We start from the raw sequence: 15,812 nt of genomic DNA, 5'->3' as shown, positions 1-15,812 counted from the left end.
ACTGAACTTGAAGGAATGCTATTTGCTATGCTTCTATCTTCATGTTTAGCCATTCCTCTCTTCAGAAGTTAAATAAAAGCGATATTCGACCATGGGTATTCTGTTAAACACAGTCTGTCTCACATTTCCTGCACCATGTTTACCCTACCATCCAGTTTCTGTAATGCAAAAGCCCTAAATGAAGCAAGATTCTGAATCTAATAGCTCACTAAGGCACCTTACCAATTTCAGTGGATTTATTTGTGTCTATTTAAATTATATATGCTTTTATGCTGTGCAATAGTCTATCAAAAACTCTTTCCTTCTTTCAAGTCATTTCATGTTTCAAAAGGTGTCATTTTCTTATCCCTTCCTTTGTTGAACAGGATTCAGTGGCCATAACAGCAGCCATATTGGAAGAAAGTGATGTGTGATCTTTTGTCTGTGTTCTGAAAATAAGTATGAATGATTATGTAATTGTGTGCTGGCGATTAGGTGCCTGACTCTGAGGGTGTGGGTTTGAATCACAGGATGGGACTCAACCCAACAAAATACTAGAATCTGTACTTTACTAAGAAAGTGTAATCCGAAATATAACATATGTGACAAAAGAAATTTGTGTTGGAAAATGATTTCTTAATTTCTACAAGGACAGTGTGTTTATCCACTCAGACACTCAGTGTTTATTGATAAAGACTATATAAAGCAGCATGACAAGAAACCTGATTATTCCTGCCACATATTCTGGGGGTATTGGGCAGTAAACATCAATGGTATACCATATTCTACAGTATTGACCCAACCACATGTCATACACATAGGCTGATATTTCATTTATTTACCTACTTGTACACTGCATGGCATATGCTATAAACATGGTTACATCATTAAAGTTTTCTGTATAAATAGCTCACAGCAGATTGAAAGTTTGAAATTTCGATCCAAGAGCAAGCAGTGATAAACTACACCAGTGCAATCCAAGTTCATTCACACCCTCACCAGATTATGAAAGTCGCAGAGTTGGCCTCTAAACAGGGAACTGGTGTAAACACAAGTTTAAAAATACAAGAAGATAATAAAACCTAAGTTAGTACTGCTTGGCTTAAACTGAGAAGCTATGGCTTCCATCACAGGAAGCCAGAATGAGAAAATGGTCCTGGCTCGTTAAAGTCATGTTTCAACAGTTGTAATGAATGTTTTCTTCTCTGTTTTAGATTGTGTTTTGTTTTTGTTGCTGTATTTACAATGGGTTTTAGGGGGATTTGTTTTACCTGAGATGTACTCAAGCCTTAAAAATTGGTGGAAATATACCATATTTCTTCAAATATATGCCCTATTGGTTATTCTTTAAACAGCTTCAAAGCCAAGCGTTGATGGAGACCTGGCCTAGAAACCAGATGCTTAATGTTTCAGCTATGATGTTGCATGATCCACTGTCAATAATACATTTAAGTACAGTTGACATTTTTGTTCTTGATACACGATATACATGTACGTCTATGAACATTGAAGCCTTTTACAGAAAAAACACTGTGAAGGATGTAACCCTCAATGCCATGTGGTACTTAAAATAAAGCTCTTTGTTTCTTAGAATTTATTTCTGCTTTGGGATAAATCAACAGTTGTTCAGTAAATAGTCGTTTGTGACATACATCATATGCAGACCACACATGGGCCTCTTTCTATGAATACTGACTATTTGAAGAAGAGGTTAAGTATCCATCCTAAGACTATATTTGCCCTTATCGCAGCCAAACATATGTTTAGGTATGTTTTCTCTTGCCACTGACTGGCACGTTCTAAGTTTACCAGGTTGTATTGTGGGTGTAGAGTATGGGCAATTAGTTCTAAACAGACACTGGAGTATACTGAGGGGCAGCTGGTGTCTTCTCTGGTGTGCCCAGAATGAAGCAGCCCAACCCTAGGAGGTCATGAAGCAGCCCACCCGTAGGAGGTGATGAAGCAGCCCACCCGTAGGAGGTGATGAAGCAGCCCACCCCTAGGATGTCATGAAGCAGCCCACCCGTAGGAGGTGATGAAGCAGCCCACCAGTAGGAGGTGATGAAGCAGCCCACCCCTAGGAGGTGATGAAGCAGCCCACCCCTAGGAGGTGATGAAGCAGCCCACCTATAGGAGGTGATGAAGCAGCCAACCCGTAGGAGGTGATGAAGCAACCCACCCCTAGGAGGTGATGAAGCAGCCCACCCGTAGGAGGTGATGAAGCAGCCCACCTGTAGGAGGTGATGAAGCAGCCCACCCGTAGGAGGTGATGAAGCAGCCCACCCGTAGGAGGTGATGAAGCAGCCAACCCGTAGGAGGTGATGAAGCAACCCACCAGTAGGAGGTGATGAAGCAACCCACCAGTAGGAGGTGATGAAGCAGCCCACCCCTAGGAGGTGATGAAGCAGCCCACCCCTAGGAGGTGATGAAGCATGAAGCAGCCCACCCATAGGAGGTGATGAAGCAGCCCACCCCAGGAGGTCATGAAGCAGCCCACCCGTAGGGAGGTGATGAAGCAGCCCACCCCTAGGAGGTGATGAAGCAGCCCACCCGTAGGAGGTGATGAAGCAGCCCACCCGTGAGGGGGTGAGCCCACCCACCTGTAGGAGGTGTGATGAAGCAGCCCACCTATAGGAGGTGATGAAGCAGCCCACCCGTAGGGAGGTGATGAAGCAGCCCACCCTGTAGGGAGGTGATGAAGCAGCCCACCCGGTGAGGAGGTGGAAAGCAGGTAGGAGGTGATGAAGCAGCCCACCCGTAGGGAGGTGATGAAGCAGCCCACCCCTAGGAGGTGATGAAGCAGCCTACCCCTAGGAGGTGAAGAAGCAGCCCACCCGTAGGAGGTGATGAAGCAGCCCACCCGTAGGAGGTGATGAAGCAGCCCACCCGTAGGAGGTGATGAAGCAGCCCACCCTAGGAGGTGATGAAGCAGCCCACCCGTAGGAGGTGATGAAGCAGTCCACCCGTAGGAGGTGATGAAGCAGCTCACCTGTAGGAGGTGAAGAAGCAGCCCAAATGTAGGAGGTGATGAAGCAGCCCACCCATAGGTGATGAAGCAGCTCACCCATAGGAGGTGATGAAGCAGCCCACCTGTAGGAGGTGATGAAGCAGCCCGCCTATAGGAGGTGATGAAGCAGCTCAGAGGGTTAACTTTCCTCAGAGTATCACACTTACATTTAAAGTTGTAAGTTGGGCATTAAATAAAGAGAGGAAGAGCTGCATATTACTTTCTGCCACTCATATTTCAACAGAGTGAGTGAGTAAGTGAGGTTTTAGCCCAGTATAGCTGTATACCAGTTGTGATGTCAGGAGACAGGAGGATCTTGCTCTGAATGCTGTACTCATCAAAGGCATGAAACCCACATGTCAGTGGGCTACCACACTTAGGCTTGAACAATCAATACCGGGATATCTGGTGGGGGAGGGGAGCTAGCCCAATGGTGAGGATGAAAGTTTCAACTTTGAACAATAAATTGTCTAATGTTTGGTATTGTTATATTGCTAGAACATTGACTTTGTTTGATAACCCCCATCGTGATATTGCTGGAATATTGACCTATGTTTGGTAGCCCGCATTGTGATATTGCTGGTATATTGACCTATGTTTGGTAGCCCACACTGTGATATTGCTGGAATATTGACCTTATAATGTTTGGTAGGACACATTATGATATTGCTGGTATACTGACCTATGTTTGGTAGCCCGCACTGTGATATTGCTGGAATATTGACCTTATAATGTTTTGTAGCCCGCACTGTGATATTGCTGGAATATTGACCTTATAATGTTTGGTAGGACACATTATGATATTGCTGGAATATTGACCTATGTTTGGTAGCCCAATGTTTTGTAGCCCGCACTGTGATATTGCTGGAATATTGACCTATGTTTGGTAGCCGCACTGTGATATTGCTGGAATATTGACCTATGTTTGGTAGCCCACACTGTGATATTGCTGGAATATTGACCTATGTTTGGTAGGACACATTGTGATATTGCTGGAATATTGACCTATGTTTGGTAGCCCACACTGTGATATTGCTGGAATATTGACCTATGTTTTGTAGCCCACACTGTGATATTGCTGGAATATTGACCTTATAATGTTTGGTAGCCCGCACTGTGATATTGCTGGAATATTGACCTATGTTTGGTAGCCCCACTGTGATATTGCTGGAATATTGACCTATGTTTGGTAGCCGCACTGTGATATTGCTGGAATATTGACCTATGTTTGGTAGGATGGACACATTGTGATATTGCTGGAATATTGACCTATGTTTGGTAGCCCACATTGTGATATTGCTGGAATATTGACCTATGTTGGTAGCCCACACTGTGATATTGCTGGAATATTGACCTATGTTGGTAGCCCACACTGTGATATTGCTGGAATATTGACCTATGTTGGTAGCCACACTGCGATATGCGATATTGCTGGAATATTGACCTATGTTGGTAGCCTGCACTGTGATATTGCTGGAATATTGACCTATGTTTGGTAGCCCACACTGTGATATTGCTGGAATATTGACCTATGTTGGTAGGACACACTGTGATATTGCTGGAATATTGACCTATGTTTGGTAGCCACACTGTGATATTGCTGGAATATTGACCTATGTTTGGTAGCCCACACTGTGATATTGCTGGAATATTGACCTATGTTGGTAGCCCACACTGTGATATTGCTGGAATATTGACCAATGTTGGTAGCCTGCACTGTGATATTGCTGGAATATTGACCTATGTTTGGTAGCCCACGTGATATTGCTGGAATATTGACCTATGTTGGTAGCCCACACTGTGATATTGCTGGAATATTGACCTATGTTGGTAGCCACACTGTGATATTGCTGGAATATTGACCTATGTTGGTAGCCCGCACTGTGATATTGCTGGAATATTGACCAATGTTGGTAGCCTGCACTGTGATATTGCTGGAATACTGACCTATGTTGGTAGCCCGCACTGTGATATTGCTGGAATATTGACCTATGTTGGTATCCCACACTGTGATATTGCTGGAATATTGACCTATGTTGTTTGTAGCCCACTGTTATATTGCTGGAATACTGACCTATGTTGGTAGCCCGCACTGTGATATTGCTGGAATATTGACCTATGTTGTTTGCAGCCCACACTGTGATATTGCTGGAATATTGACCCTATGCACCTTATAATATTTGGTAGCCCCCACACTGCGATATTGCTGGAATATTGACCTATGTTGGTAGCCCGCACTGTGATATTGCTGGAATATTGACCAATGTTGGTAGTCCCACTGTGTGATATTGCTGGAATATTGACCTATGTTGGTAGCCCGCACTGTGATATTGCTGGAATATTGACCAATGTTGGTAGCCTGCACTGTGATATTGCTGGAATACTGACCTATGTTGGTAGCCCGCACTGCGATATTGCTGGAATATTGACCAATGTTGGTAGCCTGCACTGTGATATTGCTGGAATATTGACCAATGCTGGTAGCCTGCACTGTGATATTGCTGGAATACTGACCTATGTTGGTAGCCCGCACTGTGATATTGCTGGAATATTGACCTATGTTGGTATCCTGCACTGTGATATTGCTGGAATATTGACTATTGACCATGTTGGTAGCCTGCATGTTGACCTATGTTGGTAATATTGACCTGATGTTGGTTATCATACCCATTGTTATATTGCTGACATGTTGCACAATGTTGGTAGTTCCCACTGTGATACATGTATTACAGGAATATTTACCCTTGTTTGCATCTTGTGATATTTCTGCACATTGCAAAAGCCGTGTAAAACCATACCGCCTCTCATGTTACAACGTGTAAAACCATACCGCCTCCATGTTACAACGTGTAAACCATACCGCCTCCATGTTACAACGCCATAAACCATATCGCTAAAAAACCATACAGCGTGTTACAACGGTGTAAAACCATACCGCCTCCATGTTACAACGTGTAAAACCATACCGCCTCCATGTTACAACGTTTAAAACCATACCACTTCCATGCCTCCATGTTACAACGCCTCCATAGCCACAACGTAAAACCATACACGCCTCCATGTTACACGCGTGTAAAATACCATACCGCCTCCATGTTACAACCATGTTGTAAAAAACCATACCGCCTCCCATGTTACAACGTGTAAAACCATACCGCCTCCATGTTACAACGTGGTAAAACCATACCGCTCCATCCATGTTAAACCATACGTGTAAACGTGTACCCATGTTACAACGTGTAAAACCATACCGCCATGTTACAACGTGTGTTAAAACCCATACTCCATGTTACAACGTGTAAACCATACCATATGTTAAACTCCATGTTACAAACGTGTAAACCATACCGCCATGTTACAGCCTCCAAACCATTTCCATGTGTAAAAACCATACCGCCTCCATGTTACAACGTAAAACCATACCACCATACAACGTAAGGTCCCATACCCCATGTTACAACGCATAAACCATACCGCTTCCATGTTACAACGTGTAAAACCATACCGCCTCCATGTTACAACGTGTAAAACCATACCGCCTCCATGTTACAACGTTAAACATACGCGTTACAACGTAAAACCATACCGCCTCCATGTTACAACGTGTAAACCATACCGCCTCCATGTTAAAGCGTGTTACGTGTAAACCATACCGCCTCCATCCATGTTACAACGTGTTAAACCATACCATACTGCCTCCATGTTACATGTTAAAACCATACGCCTCCATCCATGTTACAAAACGCGTGTAAAACCATACCGCCTCCATGTTACAAAACGTGTAAACCATACCGCCTCCATGTTACAACGTGTAAACCATACCGCCTCCATGTTACAACGTGTAAAACCATACCGTAAAACCATACCGCCTCCATGTTACAACGTGTAAACCATACCGCCTCCATGTTACAACGTGTAAACCATACCGCCTCCATGTTACAACGTGTAAAACCATACCACCTCCATGTTACAACGTGTAAAACCATACCGCCTCCATGTTACAACGTCATCCAGAAGCAGATGAGGAGCCATGGCATTTGCTGTCATTACACTCCTGGTCTATTCTCAGAATGCTATATATAGGGACCGCAAGCCTCTCATCCAACAGCTGAGTTGTCCACAGAGGAAGGTCATTCTCCACTAACTCACCTACCTACACTACTGACATTCTGACATATGATTAGTCTAATCTTACAGATGTTCAAAGACCTTCTTCTCAGACACCACAAGAACCAGAAAGTTGAAACTTGTGTGAATAACTATAATTATACTACCGGCTAAAGGAAAGAGATCCACTTTGGTTCCACAGCCATACATACACAACACTCTAGACTAACACTTAGTTTCTGAATATATAATTTTGATAGTAACAAATAAACCCATTTAAATTGAAAAGGAGCCCCTGGGAGACCAGAGATTCAGGTGAAATCTAGACTTGCTTCATTTAGGGCTTAAGCATTGCAGGGAGGGATGGGTAGTAGGGAAAATAATATGGTTCAGGGACTGTGAGAGTCTTAACATTGTAAGGCTCAAACATACATGGTTACCGTGTTCAATGTGCAGGCAGGAGCTATTGTGGAATTTTAATTAGATTACTCTTCCCTTTATTAATATGGCTGCTGTTTTCTGCCCCCATCAGGAGTATATGCAAGAATACATGTCCCAGTATGCTGGACGTACCAGGCGACCAAATGGATCACGTGACCATGCCCGGTCAGATGGTTGGATGCGTGTTGTCACACTCTGAAATTACTGATGATATCAATTAATGGTTTGTCTGGTCCTGATTGGAGTATTTACGAACTTCTGTCCAAAACTTACAAAGCTTTTCAAGAAATTCAGATCAAAGTAAATATCAAAGATGGAAAGCAAAGAGGTCCCGTCTTATTGATAGCAAGGTTGATGATACAAGTAGATCATTTATAGAGGACAATATCATGTCTTTATAACTTGATAAATTAAGGAACTGTCAGACATGTCCACACTCAGACATCTTTAGCCAGTAAGCCCTCTCCTGACCTCCCTCCTCCATGTCATGACCTTACAGAGTCTGCAAACCTAAGCTGACAGTGTCACAGTCTCTGGGTCAGTGTGATACATCCTTTATTGACATTTAGAAAATTGGCCTACATTTGGTAACTGGCTGACTTTCCAAAACAGTAAACAAAGTCAAAACTAAATGTTGCATTGCACATTTTCACAATCTTAAGTTTGACATTGACTTCTTATATGGTGATCAAGGAGAATATGTTAACTGGCTAGAAGTAAGTGTCTTACCACCTGCAGGACATTTGAGAAGTCACTTCAATATGTCTATATTTTCTTGTCATGTAAGCTTAATTACAAATGATGAGGCCAACACAGTTTATCCTTATGTTTTTCTCATCAGTTGGCAAAACATGAACTCAAACTCTGGATAGTTAAGTTTTGAAAACAAAAGTCATAATTCAGGCAATTCATGAAACTTACCGGTATTTCAATACCGGATGGGCATTGATCACCAGAGGTACAGATAAGCTGGGTATATGCGTAAATTACGCAAATTGTTATGTGAAAGTTCAATTCCCATTAAGTCTCTTGCATACATTTATGCATTTATTTTTGTAAATACTCAATAAATTTGATCTTACATGCGTGCACACAAAAATGTCAAATTTTAGCTTGCGTATCAGTGAATTAGTTTCTGTTACCAAACCAGATGGAGGTTACTGAGGATAGATAAAATAACTGAGGTATATTGAGAGGTTCTATTTCAGCACATGAACTTGGCAACTTGCAGTCTTTCTTATCATTTCTCATATTACAGATCAAATATAAATACAAAACAGGTAAACCAACATTTAAACTTTATTATGTTTGTACAATTAATGGAAAATGGCAAAATACCCAATTGAGTTTGAGTGAGGTGAGTACAATTTATTTGGTTACTCAAAGGAAAATTAGGATACCCAAAATGTTATCTGTAGCTCTGGATTACCCTGACTGGCAGACAGGCTGTGATTTCCTAGTGACAAAACTGCATTGGTGCTGGTTAAAATCAGGTTGTACAGCCTAAATTTTAAAAGCAAACTGCACTGTACTTTAATTGTTACATCATAAACATCTGAGGACATTATAAGTGAGTGAGTGAGTTGGATTTAACACTGTTTTCAGCAGTGTTCCTGTTCTATCACAGTGTGGTCAGTTATGAGAGTCTCAGACATTTACCATTTTGGTGAACCCACAAGCACAGGTATGGTGCTGACAAACCTGGTGAGCAAGGATTCGGATCCACCATCCTAGAAGGGAAGCAACTCCGTATTGTGATTATCATCCTGTATAATGTATTATAAATGTCCAAGGGTACAATCACTGCTAATGTTAAAAAATAGGCTAATGAAGTATAAAGTTACGCTGAGACTCTATCTCTTCGATTTAATTTTCCAGCAAAGTATGTGGTTCAGCCAGTTTATCTGTTGTGCATTCAGTTATTAGCTGCAGCCTGTTCAGGTGAAGTGGAAAGAAAAACAAACAAAATGGCAGCGTGCATGAAGATGAGAAACATCTTCTTAACACTCTCATGGGGAAACCTATGTTAACGAGGGTGGGTGTTTATTGGGGTAATTACAGCAACTATAAAATATCTCCCACCGCCCCTGCAGTCCATGGCCTCAAATCCATCTTTCAGTGTAGAAACTCCATGTAAACATGCATCAAAACTAAGGGCAAGTTTATGTTCCTGTTTTTGATGGAGGCAAACTTACATTTAAAACATGGCATCCAGTCCTGTGATTAAAATTCCAAACAGCCATATGGGAAAAGATTTCATTGAGAAATCAGCCGATATAACAAATTCCACATGAAAAGTTGGACCGAAGCCAGGTCTGCTTCTTTTTTTTTCAGAAATAAATTTAGGAGCTTCACAGGGTTTAGAATACTCCTTAATGAGAAACTTTTAAGTTTTGTGAAGTTAAAAGAGTTAAAAGTGAAATGTTTTGTTGGCAATGTATGGAGGCAGAGCTCAGGCTGTCGGCACTCATAGGTCAAGAGGGGGCTACAGAGAATCAATAACCCTCGAACACGGCAAGATGCTACCATAAACACACACAACTTCACTTGACTGTTTTTGTTAGTAAATCTTAATATAGGACAAGACATCAAAGGAATGGTCTGTTTGAAAAGCATTACTTCTCATTGGAAAAAAGTATTGTAATTATTTGTGAGTAACATTTGGAGAATAGAGACTGCATCATGTGATGCAGATATCATTAGTCTGCTTTCAGCGTTGGATGTGACTTGTGCTTGTTGTTTATGATTTTAAGTCTGAACTTGCAACAAAATGATGTGATGTAATCAAAGCTGGAACTTAATATGAGGTGAAATGGGGTTTAACGTTGTACTTAAGAATATTTCGCTCATATGATGACGTGCATGCATGTGTATGTGTGGCTGCTTGCACTAGCCCAGACTAAAGCTGGTTTTATAGTGCTAGCTCACTGAGATGCCATGCCGTAGATAAGCATGAATACCCAACTCAGACACATTATACCTTGTTCTACCCATTAATGCCAAGTGCCAGGCAGAGAACAAAAAGTTCCATATTTTAACATCATTTGGTATGACATGGCTGGGGATCGAACCCGTGACCTTTCACTCTCTGGGAGAGCGCTCCAACCACTACACCACAGGAGGCGGTTAGCTAGAACTTAAACACTAATGAAGTTGTGCAGTGTGAGTTGGTTTTTTAGTTTGTTTGCATTAGTATTTTTCATTGGTTGATGGATCTGCTAACCATAGTTTCGTCAAAATTTGAAGGCGATAAATATTCCAAATTTGTACTTATTTATTTCCATTGACACATCTTTATACTCATGGTCAATTTGACATGTATTTCACCAAATCATTCAGTCAGTGAGCCAGAGTGAAATTCCTTGCATAATGAATCTAGTGTTATGTAACTTGTCAAGTATGCACCAATCGTGGCTTAATTTAAACTCCCATTGTAGTATGTTAAGGGATGTAACTCCATTCATTGGTTATTTTCTTTTTCCATCTGGGACCAACATGCTCCAATGCAATTAGAGAATTCAGACAAAAATATATAAAAACTACAGTGATTAATTGCCCTCATCCGAAAGGGCATGTTTTAGTTCCTGGGAGAATAAGTTTGGAAAGAGTGCAAGAACTGGGTAAAGATCACGGATATGTCAATGACATGTTTTAGGTTGTATATGCTTTGTCAGCCTCAGTAATCTCCAGGGTATAAGTTACGATCACTCTCCACTATACCCTTGATGCATCCACGATTTGGCCCGATAATTATATTACCTCCCTTTACTGGCTCCGCATTCTCACAGTAGCCAATCAGCTAAGCCGCCGTTACATCCGAGCTTGCCAGTGTCAACAAAGATAGCGGTCGCAGTCGCGAAGGTTTGTTCACAGTACCACTCAGATTTTGGGAGAAATAATACAGACAAATTGACAGATCGGAAACTTTAAAAAAATATATAAAAGAACTCCTTCCACATCTTTCAGAGTACCCTCTGCATCAATTGTGTTGCCAAGCTTAAACGGTTAGATAATTTAAGAAGCGAAAGTGAGTTGTGATTGGTTCGCTCAACTTCCCAGCGTAGACAGCCGACTGGATAAAAAGCCAGCCAAGGGAGGTAATAAAATCATCGGGCCAAGCTGTGGATGCATCCAGGGTATAGTTGAGAGTGACTTTTAAACTGGTGAGGGAACAAAACATCATCCTCGATAATCTCCAGGGTATATGTTACGATCACTCTCCACTATACCCTGGAGATTATCGAGGAGGATGTTTTGTTCGCTCACCAGTTTAAAAGTCAAGTGAGCTTGTGTTTGTCCAGCAAGCATATTCAACATCTGCCCATCAGAAACCACTGGACCAGTGACTGAAACTTCCTTGTTAATACCAGTGGTGACACCTGTATTGGCATAAAAGGTCTGAAGCCATTTTTCAATATGGCCACCATGGCATCCATATTGAAAAGGTATTCATGAACATTATTCACCCAAAATGTAATGAAACTTGTTATGTGTATTGTCAGGTCTCAGCATGTAAGTTCTGTTTCTTGTAATATCTTAAATATTTTAAACTTGATTTGACCTTTTCATTTCAACATTACTGAAAACTTAATCTTGTAGCCACTATTCAGCGATTTTCTTTCAAACTGGCATCAGATTATGCACATGAGTAGTTAGTTGTGATGCTAAAAAGTAATGGTCGGTGATTTTTCATAAAAATATTAACAATATTCCTGTACTTGAACTTTGCACTGTGATCATGCTCCTGTCTTCTCCATTTCTGGTGTTCCCCGCTGTGATATTGCTGGAATATTGCTAAAATCTGCTGAATTTTGACATGCAGGTCTTTCCTTATGAGGGCATAAAAGTTTATTCATTTAATTACATTTCAGTGTTAGCTTTTAGAATTTATGATGAAAACATTTGAATATCAATGCTGATAGAAACCTTGTTCGGCGGCCCTCACATCGTGTGGGTATACTGTCGTCACCTACATTGGGCAGCCAGAAATCACAGTGGGTCTAAGAATCAAATAGTACCTAAAAACTCTTCCTGAAAAGTATATCAGCTTTCTTGAGAGACCGAAGCCCTGCAAGACATACAAGTGTTATAAAGAGGGAGAACTTAAGACAACTTATGTAACAATATCCAAGGTTTTCTCAACCTTAGTTTTAACACATGAAGGTCCTGGTTACAATTGATCTTCAGTAACCCATGCCAGTCGTAAGAGGCGACTAACGGGATCGGGATGGTCAGGCTGTCCTGGTTACAATTGATCTTCAGTAACCCATGCCAGTCGTAAGAGGCGACTAACGGGATCGGGATGGTCAGGCTGTCCTGGTTAGAATTGATCTTCAGTAACCCATGCCAGTCGTACGGTAAGAGGCGACTAATGGGATCGGGATGGTCAGGCTGTCCTGGTTAGAATTGATCTTCAGTAACCCATGCCAGTCGTAAGAGGCGGCTAACGGGATCGGGATGGTCAGGCTCTCTGACTTGGTTGACACATGTCATTGTATCCCAGTTGCGATATTCATGCTGTTGATCATTGGACTGTGTGGTTCGATTATTTACAGACCACCGCCATATAGCTGTAATATTGCTGAGTGCGGTGTAAAGCTAAACTCGCTCACTCACTGATTTCTTAACATTTTATACTCTATTGACTTGTCTAGTTGGCCAGTTGAAATGCACACACAAGCACACACGTTCACACACATGTTCACACACACACATATAAAAATGCTCTGAAAAAAGTCAATTTTCGTCAAACGTAGAAAACAATTTTGCTGCAATTGCTTAATAGATATTGAGAGGTGAAGGCCCCCATGCTGTCTCTGTAAGCATGTTTTGACGTCAGTGTTCTTTGAGATAAGATAGAGATAATAAATTGAAGACACGTTGTAACCTTTCCTCCCGCTGTAGCAAGTTGGTATAAGCCAGATGAACAGGTAGGCCAGTCTACAACAGTAGCAATGAGGGGAGACCGGTTGTTTAACTGAGGGGTGAAATTAGATGCCGGGACGTAATTCTGTGCAAATTGTTCCTGAACAGGTCATGAGATAGGTAATTAGTTTTCAGATAAGCATCTTTTGGATGCATTGATCGGTCGGGCCTGTCATGCCCTTTATGTAAATAGACGTTCTTCACGGTATCTCTGGTCTTCTCCCTGTCCCCCCTCCAGGCACTCCCTCCCCCCCAAAAAATGCCATAATGTATAAGGTTTGTATCAGGGGTTCAAGAGCTTGCAGGAAGATTAGGATCTTCTCCAGATTACAATTTACGGTTTAGTGAATTCTTTTGTCCCACACCAGATAATATAAGTACCTACATGGCAACAGACCAGTTTACAGTTATCTGAGGGCTTATTTTTTTATTTTGTTTTTATTGGGGATCATACAACTCTTGCTGCCACAAGGCGCACCGAGTTATTGCGGCTTTCCCATCCTTACGATGGCCAAGCTACAATACAGAATTACCATATTCTACATAACTAGTTCTCTGCTGCTGTAGACTGAATGACACAATACATTTAGATGTGTTACATAACGTATATTAACGTAGATAAGCCAATCCCCTAACTTGACCCTTAAAATCAGCGTCAAAATGGTATGTTTCGTGCATAAGCCAACCCCCTGCAATGGGGTCCTAATCTCGGCCAACTCAGACCACAGACAACTGGCAGTTACCAATAACTATATAACTTCGGTCTGCATTCTTCACAGAATTCACAATCATATTGCGTCTACTCAAAATGAAGTGTAGTTGATGGAAAATGGATAAGGGTCTATAAAGTTACTCACTCTGTGAGAGGTCTAAAGGTCATCATCAAGCCCTACTGTAAGACTTCCAGACCTATCACATCATGTGATGTCAGTATGTCAGGGTAATATTCACTTATTGCACACATCACTTAAGTGTGATATCTTATAGGCTTTCTGTTGATCAGGTCAACTTAAATATTTTCTCAGATATGTTTACATGTGTTTTTTGCCAACCCTCTGTCATGCTCATCAGGGTCATGTGTGAAATGAGTGAATGCTGTTTTATGCTGCAGTGACATTCCAGACACAGAAAACTAGTGGTTGATACTATGAACATTGTCCATTGATGACATGCGCCACTGAGTCTGACAGCCTGATCCACTGTTTCCAATGACAAGCATGTTTTACTTGGAACCAGTTCAAGCACATTTGATTCAAGTGGCTAAAATGATAGTATACATGTCTGCATATTCATATTTAATATGCATAAGACTTAATAACTGCCATTAGGTCTCAATTTCACACAGGACTAGGCAAGGACAAGACCTAGACTTAAACCCCATTTAAACTAAGGCAACTATTTATCATGAAAATATTGGTGATGGAAACTAGGAATGAGCTACCATTAAAGAAATACTGAAATGAAAAAGAAATTGTTTGAAATGTTGATATGAATGATGAGTTTATTGCTTAGATCCTTCAATGTGTTTTATTTGTGTGTGTGTGTGTGTGTGTGTTACTGAAATATTATCTTTAATTAAATAACAGTTTTACACAAATTATTGACCGACAACATTAAAACCACGTGGTAAACTATCCCCTAACATGTATTCAAGGTTAATCACTCTGCTGTTACTGGCACTGCACTAACACATTTATAGACCGGTCTTGTGGAGAAACACTTTCTTTGCCCTGTGTGCGAACTGTTTCATTAAAATCCAATTGTAATGCTATTTGAACACAAAAACCTTAAAACAAATCCTATTCTACCTTTATCATGCAGTGCCTCTGTAAAGGTAAATTTGTGATCATTTCAGATGGATTCGTTATCCAAACTCCTGGCCCATCGCCGAATTCCTGGTGAGCAGATCTGCCGCCGCATGGAATCTATGCAGCTCCTCTCTAGCTACTCTCTCAGTGATCTCACGGTGGAACAGGTAAATACGTCACTATATCCCCTCTCTAGCTACTCCTTCAGTGATCTCTCAGTGGAACAGGTAAATACATCACTATATCCCCTCTCTAGCTACTCCCTCAGTGATCTCACAGTGGAACAGGTAAATACATCACTATATCCCCTCTCTAGCTACTCCCTCAGTGATCTCACAGTGGAACAGGTAAATACATCACTATATCCCCTCTCTAGCTACTCCCTCAGTGATCTCACAGTGGAACAGGTAAATACATCACTATATCCCCTCTCTAGCTACTCCCTCAGTGATCTCACAGTGGAACAGGTAAATACATCACTATATCCCCTCTCTAGCTACTCCCTCAGTGATCTCACAGTGGAACAGGTAAATACATCACTATAT

The 15,812-nt window shown here is 41.4% G+C and overlaps 1 protein-coding gene across 1 annotated transcript in view; it reads left to right on the top strand.

The window, feature by feature from the left end:
- The window catches only part of LOC124263359, a 135,409-nt gene that overhangs the window by 108,664 nt on the left and 10,933 nt on the right, over nt 1-15,812 (top strand). The window contains 1 exon segment of the mRNA XM_046697956.1: nt 15,315-15,434. Coding sequence (XP_046553912.1) covers nt 15,315-15,434 — 120 coding nt within the window.

This window comes from Haliotis rubra, unplaced genomic scaffold (genome assembly GCF_003918875.1).
Source record: "Haliotis rubra isolate DU_JTF1 unplaced genomic scaffold, ASM391887v1 Scf88, whole genome shotgun sequence".
NCBI lineage: Eukaryota > Metazoa > Mollusca > Gastropoda > Lepetellida > Haliotidae > Haliotis > Haliotis rubra.
This window is presented reverse-complemented; position numbering and strand designations above follow the sequence as displayed.